This window comes from Aethalodelphis obliquidens, unplaced genomic scaffold (genome assembly GCF_003676395.1).
Source record: "Aethalodelphis obliquidens isolate GAN/ISIS:26980383/991018 unplaced genomic scaffold, ASM367639v1 scaffold34, whole genome shotgun sequence".
NCBI lineage: Eukaryota > Metazoa > Chordata > Mammalia > Artiodactyla > Delphinidae > Aethalodelphis > Aethalodelphis obliquidens.
The window spans coordinates 13,946,593-13,960,244 of NW_020837978.1; the positions used below are offsets into that span (position 1 = coordinate 13,946,593).

The 13,652-nt window shown below is 45.4% G+C and overlaps 1 protein-coding gene across 1 annotated transcript; it reads right to left on the reverse strand.

Moving 5' to 3' along the window:
- Positions 1-7,715: 7,715 nt before the first annotated feature.
- On the reverse strand, positions 7,716-10,381 carry NHLRC1 (NHL repeat containing E3 ubiquitin protein ligase 1). The gene has a single exon (XM_027128461.1). The coding sequence runs from the start codon at positions 9,871-9,873 to the stop codon at positions 8,527-8,529; it is 1,347 nt and encodes a 448-aa protein (XP_026984262.1). The 5' UTR covers positions 9,874-10,381; the 3' UTR covers positions 7,716-8,526.
- Between the last annotated feature and the right edge of the window lie 3,271 nt (positions 10,382-13,652).

Here is a 13,652-nt window from a genome sequence, read left to right on the forward strand (position 1 = left end):
AGGGGGACAGTGGCTCTCGTGGCACTTCTGGGCAAGCCCTTGAAGGTATCTTTCCCACAAGCCCACCTGAGGGTGTGGGAATACTGAGATACAATTAAGTCAAGGCTGATCTGAGTGAGCCCAAGTTGGTCATTCTTCCTTAAACCCGCCAGAGACATTGTCTCATTATAGCTTTTTACCCCCCCCAGATAAAGGCCACACACAAAGAGACTGAGAAGGAGAATTAAAACCAGAAAAGCAACCAAATGTAGAAACTTGGGGGGGACAGAAGGCTGGGAGGGAGGATTAGAATAGAAGGTAAGAATTAAAAACTGGAGACCCAGAAAGAAGAACACCAAAGAAAAGGGCAGAATGGAATTATGGGAAAAGGCAGATATTCAGCCTTGGAAAAGAAATGTGAAAATTCAGGCTTCTAATACAGCATTACCCATAACAGCAGACCTGGGGTCAGATCAGTTTGGAAAACACTGTATCCTGTTTCTAACCATTCCCTATATTTTGCAATTTATAGCACAAAATAGCTTATTAATGGCTTTGAGATCTACTGCAATAAAGAAACCCATTTAACTCATAAATTCATTTAAATACAGAACCTCTTTTTCCATATTACCCCCATTCTAGTAACATCCTGTAGGGCTAGAATTCTACTCTACATATTTGTCACATGCTTATATACGTTATAGTATGATAAGGAAAAATGGTGGTTACGAGAAAAGTGTTTACTTATAGGAAGAAGCAAGATACAATGGGAAAACCAAACTAGGTTAGGAGTCAGGAGAGCTGACATCAGCTGCTGACTCTCTCCAATTCTGCATATCTCTGTAGAAAAAAATGCTGTGTGCAGCTTGTGTTGCTGAAAATCCAAAATCAGAGAGAATTCAAACAGCAGCAAGGTTTAGAATTCTGGTTTTTCTCCTAAGAAGATTAATCACTTGTCCAAGTTACTTAACCTCTCCGGGCTTCAATTTACTCATTTGGAAAGTAAGGGACTTAGACATCAACATTTCTATGGTCCTACCAAACTTTAAAATCTTATGTATCAAAGGAGCTCTGATAATTCAAAAAAATTCTTTCAATTGGTATCAGGCGACTCTCCTCCCACTTCTCAAAAAAGTCAAACAAACAAAAAAAAAAAAGTCAAACAATTTATTAGTAGTTTGACAACCCACTCAAAACTCAAGGGAGCCAAATCATTTTCTTCTATTGTGGATCTCTGAGCATAGACTGAAAACCAGCTTTGTGCTGACTTGACATAAGGTGTAAAGAAAAGTCCTCGTAATATGTGATGTTTTCTAGAAGCCTCTACCTTGGACTCTCTTGAGGCTCCTTTAGATGAAAGTCACAGACACCCAGCTCAAACTTATTTCAGGAGAACAGGGAGTTTGTCAGCTCAGATAACCATGACATCCAGGGTTACGTCCAGCTTTGGGAACAGAAAAATTGGGGACTCAACAATGCTACATGGATGTCATCTTCCTCAGTCTCTCAGCTCTGCTTTCTTTTCTATGGGCTTCATTGTCAGGCAGGCTCTCCCTATGTCGGAGCACAGATGGCTTCCTGCAGGTCTGAGCTTCATAATCATTAACTTCTATGCTTAGAAACAGAGGTATTGCCTTGCCCCCAAATGGTTCAAGCAAAATAATGCTTCAAAATAATGCTTCAAAATAATGCTAAGAATTATTTGAATGCTTGCCCTGTGTTCTGCTGCACATGTATAAACTTATGTAGGTCTCACCACTCTAGAAAGTTGGTACTATTAAATTTGCGTTCTACAGAAAGAAACTAAGGCTCAAAGAGATTAGTTTATCTACTCTCTGTCTGTATGACCTTCAGCAAATTACTTAACCGCTCTGTGCCTCAGTTTCCTCATCTGTAAAAACGCCAACAACAACTATTTCCTAGGCTATAGTGAGAATGAGATAAGGCTACGTAAGAACTGAAGGATGGTACCCAAAGTAGAGCCACTGCAGCCAGTGAGAAGCCAGTCATCCTTGGTACCATTTCCACTTGCTATTTTCTTATCCTCTGCCTCTTTCCCTGCAATCGTCCAAAAAAACTTCAACCTCATACACTCCATGGTCGCTAACAGCATTAGGTAAGAAAGTGTCACAGTAGGTCACAGCTAGAGACGGAGGGAAGGAAGCCTAAAACAGCAGAGCGAGGGCAAAGCTGGAACCAAGATGTAGTATCCAGGTTGGGATGACAGAGCTGAGGGTAAGAGCTAAGTCAAGGCCGCTGATTTAGCCTAGATGGGAGCCAGTAGCGAGGCCTATACCCCGGATGGCAGACCCCAAGCACCAGCAGGAAAACCTCTAACTAGAAGCTTCTAATACTGCTCCTGATGGGGTAGGAGCCAGCTTCAGAGTGTACCAGCAGAACAGCTGCAGGTGGGAGCCCGTTCTCCCCCGAGGGAGACGGTAATGAGTTAACCTGGCTGGAAGAGAGAGCGTGGAACCCAAGTGAAGGTCACAATCTGACAGGAAGCCTTTCACTGACGGTGATTACATGAAGAGATGGTGCTAAATACTATTCATAAATTATTTGGCAAGTTTCACAACAAAAATAGGACCTTATAGACAACTTAACACATGCCCTGGCAGAAAAAAAATATCTCTGAACTCAGTTGTGAAATACCCCATCAAATCAATACATTATTTAGGGTGGTTTCCATCAGAATTGGAGAAGCTTTTCTGAATATCCTGACCAAGTGCTGGGTGCCTGGAGCCGAAACTATTCTAAGGCTCCCTATTTCTCCAACACTGTTCTCTGAAATGAGTCACTGTTTCTGATCTCTTTTAACAGACGGTTTCCGAGTCATTAAAAATAGCTCCAGGTGGGGCTTCCCTGGTGGCGCAGTGGTTGAGAGTCCGCCTGCCGATGCAGGGGACACGGGTTCGTGCGGGTCCGGGAAGATCCCACATGCCACAGAGCGGCTGGGCCCGTGAGCCATGGCCGCTGAGCCTATGCGTCCAGAGCTTGTGCTCCGCGACGGGAGAGGCCACAGCAATGAGAGGCCCGCGTACAGCAAAAAAAAAAAAAAAAGAGCTCCAGGTGAAAACTTGCAATGTCTTTATTTTCAATATTTTGCCTCTATCTGATCCTGTGGTTAGTGCATGGAAGCGATGCCCCCTGAGTTGCTGAAGCTGGAGGACGGGAGGACTTGAGTAACACCCTCATGCCAAGATGTCTGGCAAGGTCCTGATTTAACAACAAGCAGGTGCTGAGCATCGAGAGATGTCAAGAGCACAGGAGACAGGAGGATGCCTCCAACGACAAGAATCTCTGAATTAGTGAAGTATTTGTTATGTCCCTTTGACTCCTCCTCCCATAAAATCTGTGGCTGCCAGGATGATGGGAAAGGACTAAACGTGGGAGAGGATTATAAAATGTTTCACTGCGGGATGGATTTTATTTAATAATAGATAGGCTTTGTTCAAATGGGGCACTTTTGACCCGGGCAGATATTACTAAATTTACCACTGTGGTGTTTAGCTAATGTAAAAATATCAGAAAGTACCCCCAGATGCTCAGAAACACAGCTGTCATTTTGTCTTCTTTATATGGTCCCAGAATCCCGACTGGCTACATCTACAGAAAAGTAGCCCGTGATGTCGGGACCATGAAGAAACAACACAGGCTTAAATACAACTGTTTAGTTTGTTTTGGATGAAGTGACTAGTATTTATGACATTAATCAGTCTGGAATTCTAGGGTGACATCATCTCTTCCAATATGCTGGCTCTGTTCTGGCCATCTGGGGCGCTGACTTTTCCTAGCGCCTTGAGCACGTGCTTTCCAGAGCACTTACACTTCTGTGCCGTGTTCTTCTGGTTAGCTTGGCCATCTCCACTGCAGACCATCCGTGCCTAGAAACCTTCATGTCCTCACTGCTTCACACCTTGCTCAACACAAAATGAGCACACAGGAAATATTCAGTGAATAAATGCTTGCCAAAAAAAATCAAAGAAATTTAAAAGTTATTTTTTAATTGATAAACTTCCTGTTCCAGTATGGCTGAGTAAACTCCAACTCGTCTTTCTACAGAAAACAACTGTAAACTCTGGACACACACACACACACACACACACAAGAAATCTCCTAGGCCACTAGATTTCACTGGTGAACTCTATCAAACATTTAAGAAGAAATGACATCAATATCACACAAATTCTTTCAGGAAATAAAGGAGGAGGGAACATTTCCCAACTCATTTTACGAGGCCAGCACAACCTTAATGCTAAAACCTAAAGACATCACCAAAAAAGAAAAACAAACTCCACGAACTGATAAATTTCATCCACGATCAGAATGCATTTGGCTATCCTCACGTGTCTGACATGTACAAATAGTGCTTCCAGCAAATTTATATAAAGTATTTCTTACTGATTTGTCAGAGAAAAAAAAATTACTAATTTTAAGATTTGTATTTTAGGGCTTCCCTGGTGGCGCAGTGGTTAAGAATCCGCCTGCCAATGCACGGCACACAGGTTTGAGCCCTGGTCCGGGAAGATCCCACATGCTGCAGAGCAACTAAGCCCGTGCGCTACAATTACTGAGCCTGCGTTCTAGAGCCCGTGCTCCGCAATGATAGAAGCCACTGCAGTGAGAAGCCCGCGTACCTCAACGAAGAGTAGCCCCCGCTCACTACAACTAGAGAAAGCCCGTGCACAGCAACGAAGACCCAACGCAGCCAAAAACAAACAAATAAATAAATTTATCTAAAAAACAAAAAAAAAGATTTGTATTTTAGTGTCCACCAGACGGGCCTGTATAATTTTGTGGAAATTAACTCCAAAATGTAATGGAATTGGCCTCCTATATCACCAATTTCAGTCCATCCAGATTTATCCATCAGTGGTTTGAAACTGGAAATAGATTATATAGCACAGGGAACTATACTCAATATTTTGTAATAACCTATAAGGGAAAAGAATCTAAAAAAGGATGTATGTATATCTGAATCACTTTGTTGTACACTTGAAACACAACAGTGTAAATCAACTGTACTTCAATTAAAAAAGAAACAGGCAACCCCCGCCTCAATAAAAAGACTCTAATTGGAACTCCTTGCCCCTTTTTGGAAAAACCTGTTCATCCCAGGCCAATTTGTAGGCCGCTTTCCTGGTCTAATTAATATATTTGATGGGACATTAATGAACAGGCTATTCTTCAGTTGGGTGCGCACCCCTAATCCAATCAGCTATTGCTGGAGGGGGTCGGGTAGTAGGAAATATGGTGGCCGAGGGCTGGCTCATCAGCGGGGCCTGTGGGAGGGGAGGTTTTCCTTAGAAGGGGTCGTGGGCACAGCAGACACCATCATCGTTCAGCACGGTAGCTGTGGTGAGTTGTGGCAGCCTCCTTATCATATTTTCTACATAGTCTTCAAGAAAACAGTTCACGTCCTTATTAACCATGGCACGCCACCACAGTGGTCACTACTAGTAGAGCACTAGCCACCAGTCTACATTTCTTCTTTCTGTGGCAGGTGTAGGATGATTCAATTGCTATCATCAGGGGTTCTTCCTCGCTTTTCTGAGGTATATGGAATACTGCTTCTTCCTCAAAAGGCACATAATTCACTTTCAATGAGGTCTGCACTCCACTTAGCAGGAAAGGTCTAGACGAGGCACAAGCAAAATGGTGATGCTTTGCGTTCTGGGATCCGGAGTGTGTCTTGCTAAGGGAAGATTTATGACGCTGAACCAAAGTCCTTAGAAAATGCCAAGGAAAAAGACTGAGAAAATCAAGTCCAGGTGGCAAGTCCAGAGGGCAGAACAAAGTCAAAAACAGGAGACAATCCAAGGATCAGGTATCGAGCAGAACTAGAACAGATGGAAGGTGATGTGAGCGCCGCTGAGTGTGCCGTTGCTTGCTTTTCTGGATTCACCAGGTGGCGCGGGGTGGGCAGTGCTGGCCTAAGGGCACATGACTGAGGGGGACATTCAGGAAAAGTCTGTTCCTTCTCCTTCTCCATTTACCCCTGGTCTCTGGTCTCTGGAGAGTCATTCCAACTCTCCTCCATCACCTTGGAACCGTTTACTTTCTGCTGTGATTACTTCCTCCTGCCTACCTCAGACTCTCCAATTCCTCTAACAACCTGGAGTTCAGTGGGGCATGGTTTGAGCCCTTTAACCAGCTTGCTTTAAAGAACACAGCCCAGAAGGTGAAGTTAGCATCTGCCTTGCGGGTTACTGAACCTGTTCCTTCAGCATGTGCACCCACTCCCGAGCCTGTTCATGTGCCAAGTAGAGGCAGCCGTTAACAAGGTCACTTGTTATCACCTCTCTGATTCGCTCCCACATCATTTTAGGAACTCATGCCCCATTCTTCCGGTTGGGTAATCCACATGGTAACAAGTGATATTTCCACACGTGCTGCATAGACCACACGTGGCCTGAAAAGGACATACGCACAGCTCTATAGGCAAATACGATGCCACTGATAATTCCAAATAGGAGAAGGTGCCTTGATTGGCTCAACTGACCCGGAGGCCATTAAAATGTCATTGTTGGGGCTTCCCTGGTGGTGCAGTGGTTGAGAGTCTGCCTGCCAATGCAGGGGACACGGGTTTGAGCCCTGGTCTGGGAAGATCCCACATGCTGCAGAGCAACTGGGCCCATGAGCCACAACTACTGAGCCTGCGCATCTGGAGTCTGTGCTCCGCAACAGGAGAGGCCGCGACAGTGAGAGGCCCGCGCACTGCGATGAAGAGTGGTTCCTGCTCGCCGCAACCAGAGAAAGCCCTTGCACAGAAACGAAGACCCAACGCACCCAAACAAATAAATAAAATGAATTTATAAAAAATAAAAGATTTAAAATAAATAAATAAAAAATAATAATAAAATGTCATTGTTCCCGAGGAAAATGTTTTTAAGGTCAATCCACGGTTGCCCTACTCACAAATGACCAAGTCTGAACCCGTATCTCCGCCTGAGACAACTTTTCTTGTTACGCAACCCAGAATACCTGTGATGTCACAGACCCAAAGGCGATTTCTAAGGGTTGGGTGAGCGTGAGGGCTTGGGGCTGTTCCCAGAATCCCTATCTGGAATGCGTTTACAAATGGTGATCAGTCCAGGGTACCTGAAATCTTATTAGCACTGCATGATGGGCGCATTGAAGCAAAATGGGCTTCTGTGGACTGGCACGGGAGCCAAGCTCACTCTTTCAGGACAAACTATAATCTTATTCATAATTTGGGGGCTATTCCTAGAATGTACATTCTATCTATTAAAATGCTTTGTAAAATAGAAGCCTATTGCTGATAAAGCATCAGCTATTACCTAAAACAAACTCTCACCTTTCAGAACCAATATTTTCTCCCTGAGAAAAAATTTTTTCTGCTGCTTCTGAGGTGTCAGTTATTTGGTACTATTCCAACAGCCCTCAACTCTGAAATGTTTACACTAGCTAAACACACACAACTTACAAAGAACTGGCCACTTCACCCGAAATTTCCACCTATTCACTTAATCAATTGCAACGTTGAAGCAGGAATTACCTTGGTCAAGGCTATATTTCAATTCAAGAAGTATTTAACTGTTTACCAGTGGCTAAATGCTGACTCAGGATCAAGGGAATTGTTTATTGAGTACACAGTGTTTGCAACACATGGGACAGATTTAAACTGGACAGAGAAAAACCCCATCACCAAAGTGCTTCAGGTTACCACTGATCATAAAAAGGTAGGCAAAATCATTTCTGCCATGAACTGATTGTGGTGACTTATCTCTTTATTAACATGAACAGAAATAACATCCAGCCCTCTAACACAGAGTATAGGGGTAGAGCGTTCCGCAGGAGTTTAGAACTTACGTCAACACAAGCCTTTCTCAACAAACCAAGTAGTATTTCCTGAGTACCTACAGCGGAGGAGATACAGGTACTAAGATACGCGTTGACCTTTTGAATAAGCAATTTCAATAGTTTTTCTTATTCAAGTAACTCAGGATCCACAGTAACTCCATCTAATGAGCCACCAAAGGAACTGCAAGTTGAACTAAACTGATGTCCACCACAAAATCCTTTTTCTCTTGAACTCTATAAAGTCTCCTTTCTCTGTGCATCTAACTAAATAGCTACCTGTAAATAGAGTACACATAGCAACAATATACACCCACATATATTTTTCCACATCTGTTATCTTATTTAAGAGCAAGGGGTTTTGGAGTCAGAATTGAGTTCCATTTGTGACTGTCATAGTAAGTAAATGTGACCTTGGGTAAATCACTTAAGCTCTCTGGGTCTCAGTTTTCTCATCTCTAAAATGGGATTCATAATAGAAATTGGGTAATTGTAAGGATTAAAGGAGCTAATATTAGCAAATTTCTTAGCACAGGGAGTACATAATCCATAAATCGTAGATTTAATTATTATCCTTTAATAATTATCCCAACCTTTGTAAGTCTACCAGGCACTTATAATTATCTCTGTTGAACAGATGAGATTAAGTAATTTATCCAGGGTTCAACAATTCAGCAGTGGCAGCTCTAGGGCGTCTGATGCCAGGCCCCAAGACTCCCACCATCACCCCCAGTCAACCTTATAGACTTTTATAGAATGGGCTGCACTGTCCAGCACAAGAAGAGAATTTTCCTTGGTAAAGGTCAGTGCCACAGGATGGGAAAGACCGTGGGTGATGATGGGCTTCAGTACTGGAAACTCCTCAGGTTTTCCTAAGCATAGGACAGCCAGATTAGAAGTATCGGCAACAATCACGTTCCCCTGGTGATCAAAGGTCACAGCGGAGGCGGTTATTTTGGAGGGGAAAAAGAGGCTCAGCCCAAAGGCATCCACCTGGCCGATGAGCTGCATACTTGCGCTGAACACCTTCACCGTGGTGCTGCAGGTCCCGGTCCCCACAGCCAGGGGGTGCTCTAGGACCGCAATGGCCCCGGTGAGCCAGGACACCGCCAACCCCCGGGGATGGCACAGGTGAGTTTGCAACCGTTCAGTTCTCCGGAGGACCCCTTCTGGAAAGTCGATTTCCAGGAGGTGCAGGGACCCCGCCTCCGCATCAGTTACCATGACCCCATTCTGAGGGGTGGTCTCCACACCCCAAGGCAAGGAGAACTGGCCTCCGATGACAAGCTTAATCTGGCCAAAAAAGTCAAACACTTTGATGGAGCGGTCGCCGGCGTCGGTGACAACCACATGGCAGTCGTTTGTGACGGTGACGTCAAGTGGATACCTAATGTCCTGAGCAGCGTCCCCCTTCTCTCCAAACTGATGCGCACATCCTCCCCCCGCGTCAAAGATCTTGACACGCCTCCTGCCGTCGTGCACCACCACGACCCGCCCCGTCTTAGGACACAGCGCCAGCCCAGTGGGGTTGACCAGGGTCCCCCAGCCTCCGAAGGCGTGGTGGCAGGTGAGGACCCCGGGGGCGGAGGGGGCGGCGCGCGGGGCCGCTGGGGCCGGGCGCAGCGCGGAGCCCAGGAGCTCCAGGAGGTGCAGCACCGGCAGGCAGTCGCTGGTGTCGCAGCCCCTGCAGGCTCGCCGGCAGAAGGGGCACTCGAGGGCCAGCGTCCGCGGGTGCGCCAGGGCGGCCACGCAGGCCAGGCAGACCACGTGGCCGCAGGGCAGGTTGCGTGGGCGCCGCTGCTGGCGGTGGCCGAACCGCTCAAAGCACACCTTGCACTCGAGCAGGCTGGTCTCGGCCTCGCGCACCAGCTCCCGCAGCGCTGGCCCGCTCCCGGAAGCCTCGGCACCCATCGCGCGGCCTGTAGGACTCCCGCCGCCCCGGCAGCCTGCGGAGCTGTACGCTGCCCCCGCGCCGCCCGGGGTCACGGTCACGGGGCGGGGCGCTGGTCCTGACGTCGACGGCGGCCGGCCGCTCGGCCGAGACCTGCTGCCCCCTGGTGGGCACTGCATCCTGAGGGTCTGACAGTGGACACTGACAAGCTGTATCCACAGCGCGTGGTCAGACCTGTAATCTTCACAACAGTCATGGATGGACTATCTCCAATTTACACTTGAGGAAACATACATATTGAGGACAAGCGGGTTGCTCCCTGGTACCCAGCAGAGTGCCCTGCAGTTTCCCGTCGGCAGCGCTGGGTGCTGGGGCCTGGGGCTGGCCAGGCATGAAACCTGGTCTCAGAGCTCACGATGCTTATGATCTGACTGGGAAAACACAGACGTACAAGGGAAATTAAAATCCAAGGGGGTGAGGCAGGTGCACGTACTTCCTTTGGGTCTTCTATCACTCTCGGAGTACAGTAGATGCTTCATGACTACTTGTAAAATGAATTTATGTATGAATGAAGAAATGTTATAGGAAAATACATGCAATCCACTAGATGAATTTGTGTCAAGGCGGGGACTATGGCTGGGAATGTCTCCCAGAGAAATTAATATGAAAGAAGAAAGCTATTAGTTCATAATAAACTTACTCCATGGCTGCCCTCTTTTAAGTGGTTTCCATAGGTTATCTTATTTAAACCACATGACAATCCTACTAGGTGTGTTACTTTCATCACCCATTTTCTACCATAGTGTTTGTAGAGGTTAAGTTTCTTACCCAGGGTCACGTGGCTAGGAAGTGGCCAGGATTTGACTGCAGAGCCCACACTCTTAACTATACCAGTCTTTTCAAACTTGGTTGCACGTGGTAAATACCTGGGTTTCATCCTCCAAAGATTAATTTGTCCAGGGTGTGGGCTGGGCAGCTGGGATTTTTTTAAAGCTTCCTAGGGGCTTATCATGTGCAGCCAAGTTTGAGAATCACTGTGATATGACAGTCCCACACATGACAGCAGGTTAAATTCTTTCCACCTCAATCAATATGGAAAGCACAGAGAATCTACAATATGTTCAAAGATCCTCAAACAGGAGATAGCACAATCTCTCTCAGGAATCGCTGTGGTACTACAAGCAATCATTTTCAGGAGTCTCCCCTCAATGGATCACGAGAACATTGTCTTTGGCAAAACCACTTATCAGATCACTTCTCCTCATTTAGAGATAATTACCGTGATCATTCACCCTCTTATTTGCTAGACTTCTGAGAAAACAAGGGATTTTTATCGCATTAAATCCCCTGGAGGAAGCTTTAATGTAAGACAAGAAAGAACATTTTCTTATGCAGTGTTACAAGATTCAAATATTATCTGTGTATTGGGACACAGTAACCAACTTAATATTATAATTTCAGACTACAATACATTTTCATTCCAAATAGAAATTACTTTCTGAAGTCATCCTTAAGTCAAGAAAAACATTCAGGAAATCTAAATCCCATCTAAAAATGGAATATTTTTAGAATTAGTACTAAAAGATATATAATGAGAGCCATGTATAGAATATTAAATTTTCTAGTAGCCACATTTTAAAAAGAAACTAATAAAATGAATTTAATTGCATATTTTATTTCATCCAAAATATCCCAAATGATACCCTTATGACATGTAATCACTGTAAAAATTATTAGTGAGATATTTTACTCTTTTTTTTTTTTTTTTTTTTTAGTACTAAGTAAAGTCCAGTATGTATTTCAAACCCACAGCACATCCTAATTCCATTCAGTAACCAGATGCAGCTGGCGGTTACTGCGGGGAACAGAGATCTAGACCAAGTCTGTGATTAATTACCTTCTCAAGATGCTTTTCATACGGATTTCATTGATGCTTGAAGGTGCTTCTAACTTGCCTCTGCTCCAACATTGTTTTAAAACGAATCCAAAGACCCCCAACTCCTTGCTGACTGTGACGGAGCTTCTACCCCACCCTCAGCGACGTCTTGCCATTGAGTGTGATTCTCAGTAGAGAGGAGCTCTGCCTAGTGAGTAGCCTGCCTTCTTCTTCTTGATCCTGTGCTGTCCCCGTGCGGCAACCAGTAGTACTGCACCAAGAGGCTGGCGGTGTTTAGCGAGGGTTTTAAACCAGACAAATCTGCAATAAATACGACTTATCTAAGAATGTTCACAGTCATCGCTCTGCCCCTTGGTAGTTAGCAAAGCGGTTCTGGAAAGCATTGTGGCACATACACTGACAATTCACCCTGACGATTTGCTGTCAAGACTCTAATTGGTAAATTTAAAGTATGGAAATGTAATTTTGTTGCGTTTGATCAGAGTTAAAGCTTTCTCAGTGACACAAAGCTTCTGAACTAAACACAGGTAGGTTTGCGTCTTTCACACTGAGGATCCCCACATTCTAGCTGGGCATCGTTAGCAACCATTTTCTTCACTGTTTGCTGCCTCTCCATGGAGTTAAACACAAATTCTGTTCCAGCGTTCCTGTCAACCCAACCCACACCCTCCCTTCCCTTTTCACTTGTCCTTTTTGTACTTTACCAAGTGTAGAGTCCAGTTTCTTTTTATCCAATCTTAAAATTGCTCTTTATCTTCCTCCTTTCTTTCTTTTTCTGAAGACAGAAACTAAGTTCTAGGAGAGCAGGAACCATATCCGCAGTGCCTAGCGCATGCCTGGTACACAGCAGGAGTCAATACATGTTTTTTAAATGGACGAACTAATGAATACTTAAAAGGATACTACTTACAGGCAGCAAACTCCAATGTTATACCTTTCCTTTGATGATTCTCTAGTATTTATACGAAGTATTGCTAGGAAAATAGCACTTGTTTATCTCTAGAGTCAATGTTGAAAGGTTTCTCAAATACCTTATATAGTGCAATCCTCGTCGCATATATACACTGATTAATAAAAGAAATGTCCTGGGGACTTCACTGGTGGCCCAGTGGTAAAGAATCTGCCTTCCAATGCAGGGGACGTGGGTTCGATCCCTGGTCAGGTAACTAAGATCCCACATGCCGCAGGGCAACTAAGCCCACGTGCCACAACTACTGAGCTCGTGTGCCTCAGCTGGAGAGCCCACGCGCCCTGAAGCCTGCGCGCCACAACTAGAGAAGAGAAAACCCACACGCCACAACCAGAGAGAAGCCCACGCACCACAACGAAGATCCCGCGTGCCATAACTAAGACCCGTCGCAGCCAAAAATAAATTAAAAAAAAAAAAAAGAAGCGATGCCCTGAGTCTTAACTCTAACATTCTGAGTTTCCTATGAAGAATCATCCCTCCTCCATGGCGAAGTCTCCATGGATTTCCTCTGTGCTTCCCTCCAATACTTCTTACTTAGAGGGTCCTGGAATAGCATGACCATCTCTTCCTCCTTCCACCTAGAACAAGCCCTGAGGCCTGTGGAGGCAAAGGATTTGAAGAATACATCTTGTGGTCAGTGGCTGACTCCTGTGCAAAGGACCACGCGGCAGAGGGGGGGAAATGGAGACCCAGCTCAGGGTGGTTACAGCAGAGAGGAGGGGGCGGAGGGCGACAGGCTGAGGAGTCTGGGGGAGGGAGTTAGTGCTTACGCGCATGGACTGCTGGTTTTGCAAGTGTGGGAAGACATGCCACATACATGCAGTTGAGAAGGAATCCCAGAACGAGTCCAATGACACAGTTACATCTCAGATTGTACCTGACAATAATGAGAGAAAGATGTAACACAGTTACATCTCAGGTTGTACCTGACAATGACGAGAGAAAGGAAGAGAGCAAGCCACATAGAAGCATCTCAGTCCGGGAGGAGAGGTGCAACCTTTGAACAGAGAAGGAGCAGACTGTAGGCGCTTTAGCATGGGCTTGTGAGCGCACAGGAGCAAAAGCTTGCTACCATTACGAACCTGAATCCC

What these genes read in the sequence shown, in the direction of transcription:
- NHLRC1 (XM_027128461.1), bottom strand. Translation starts at nt 9,873, where the DNA reads ATGCAGTGCCCACCAGGGGGCAGCAGGTCTCGGCCGAGCGGCCGGCCG.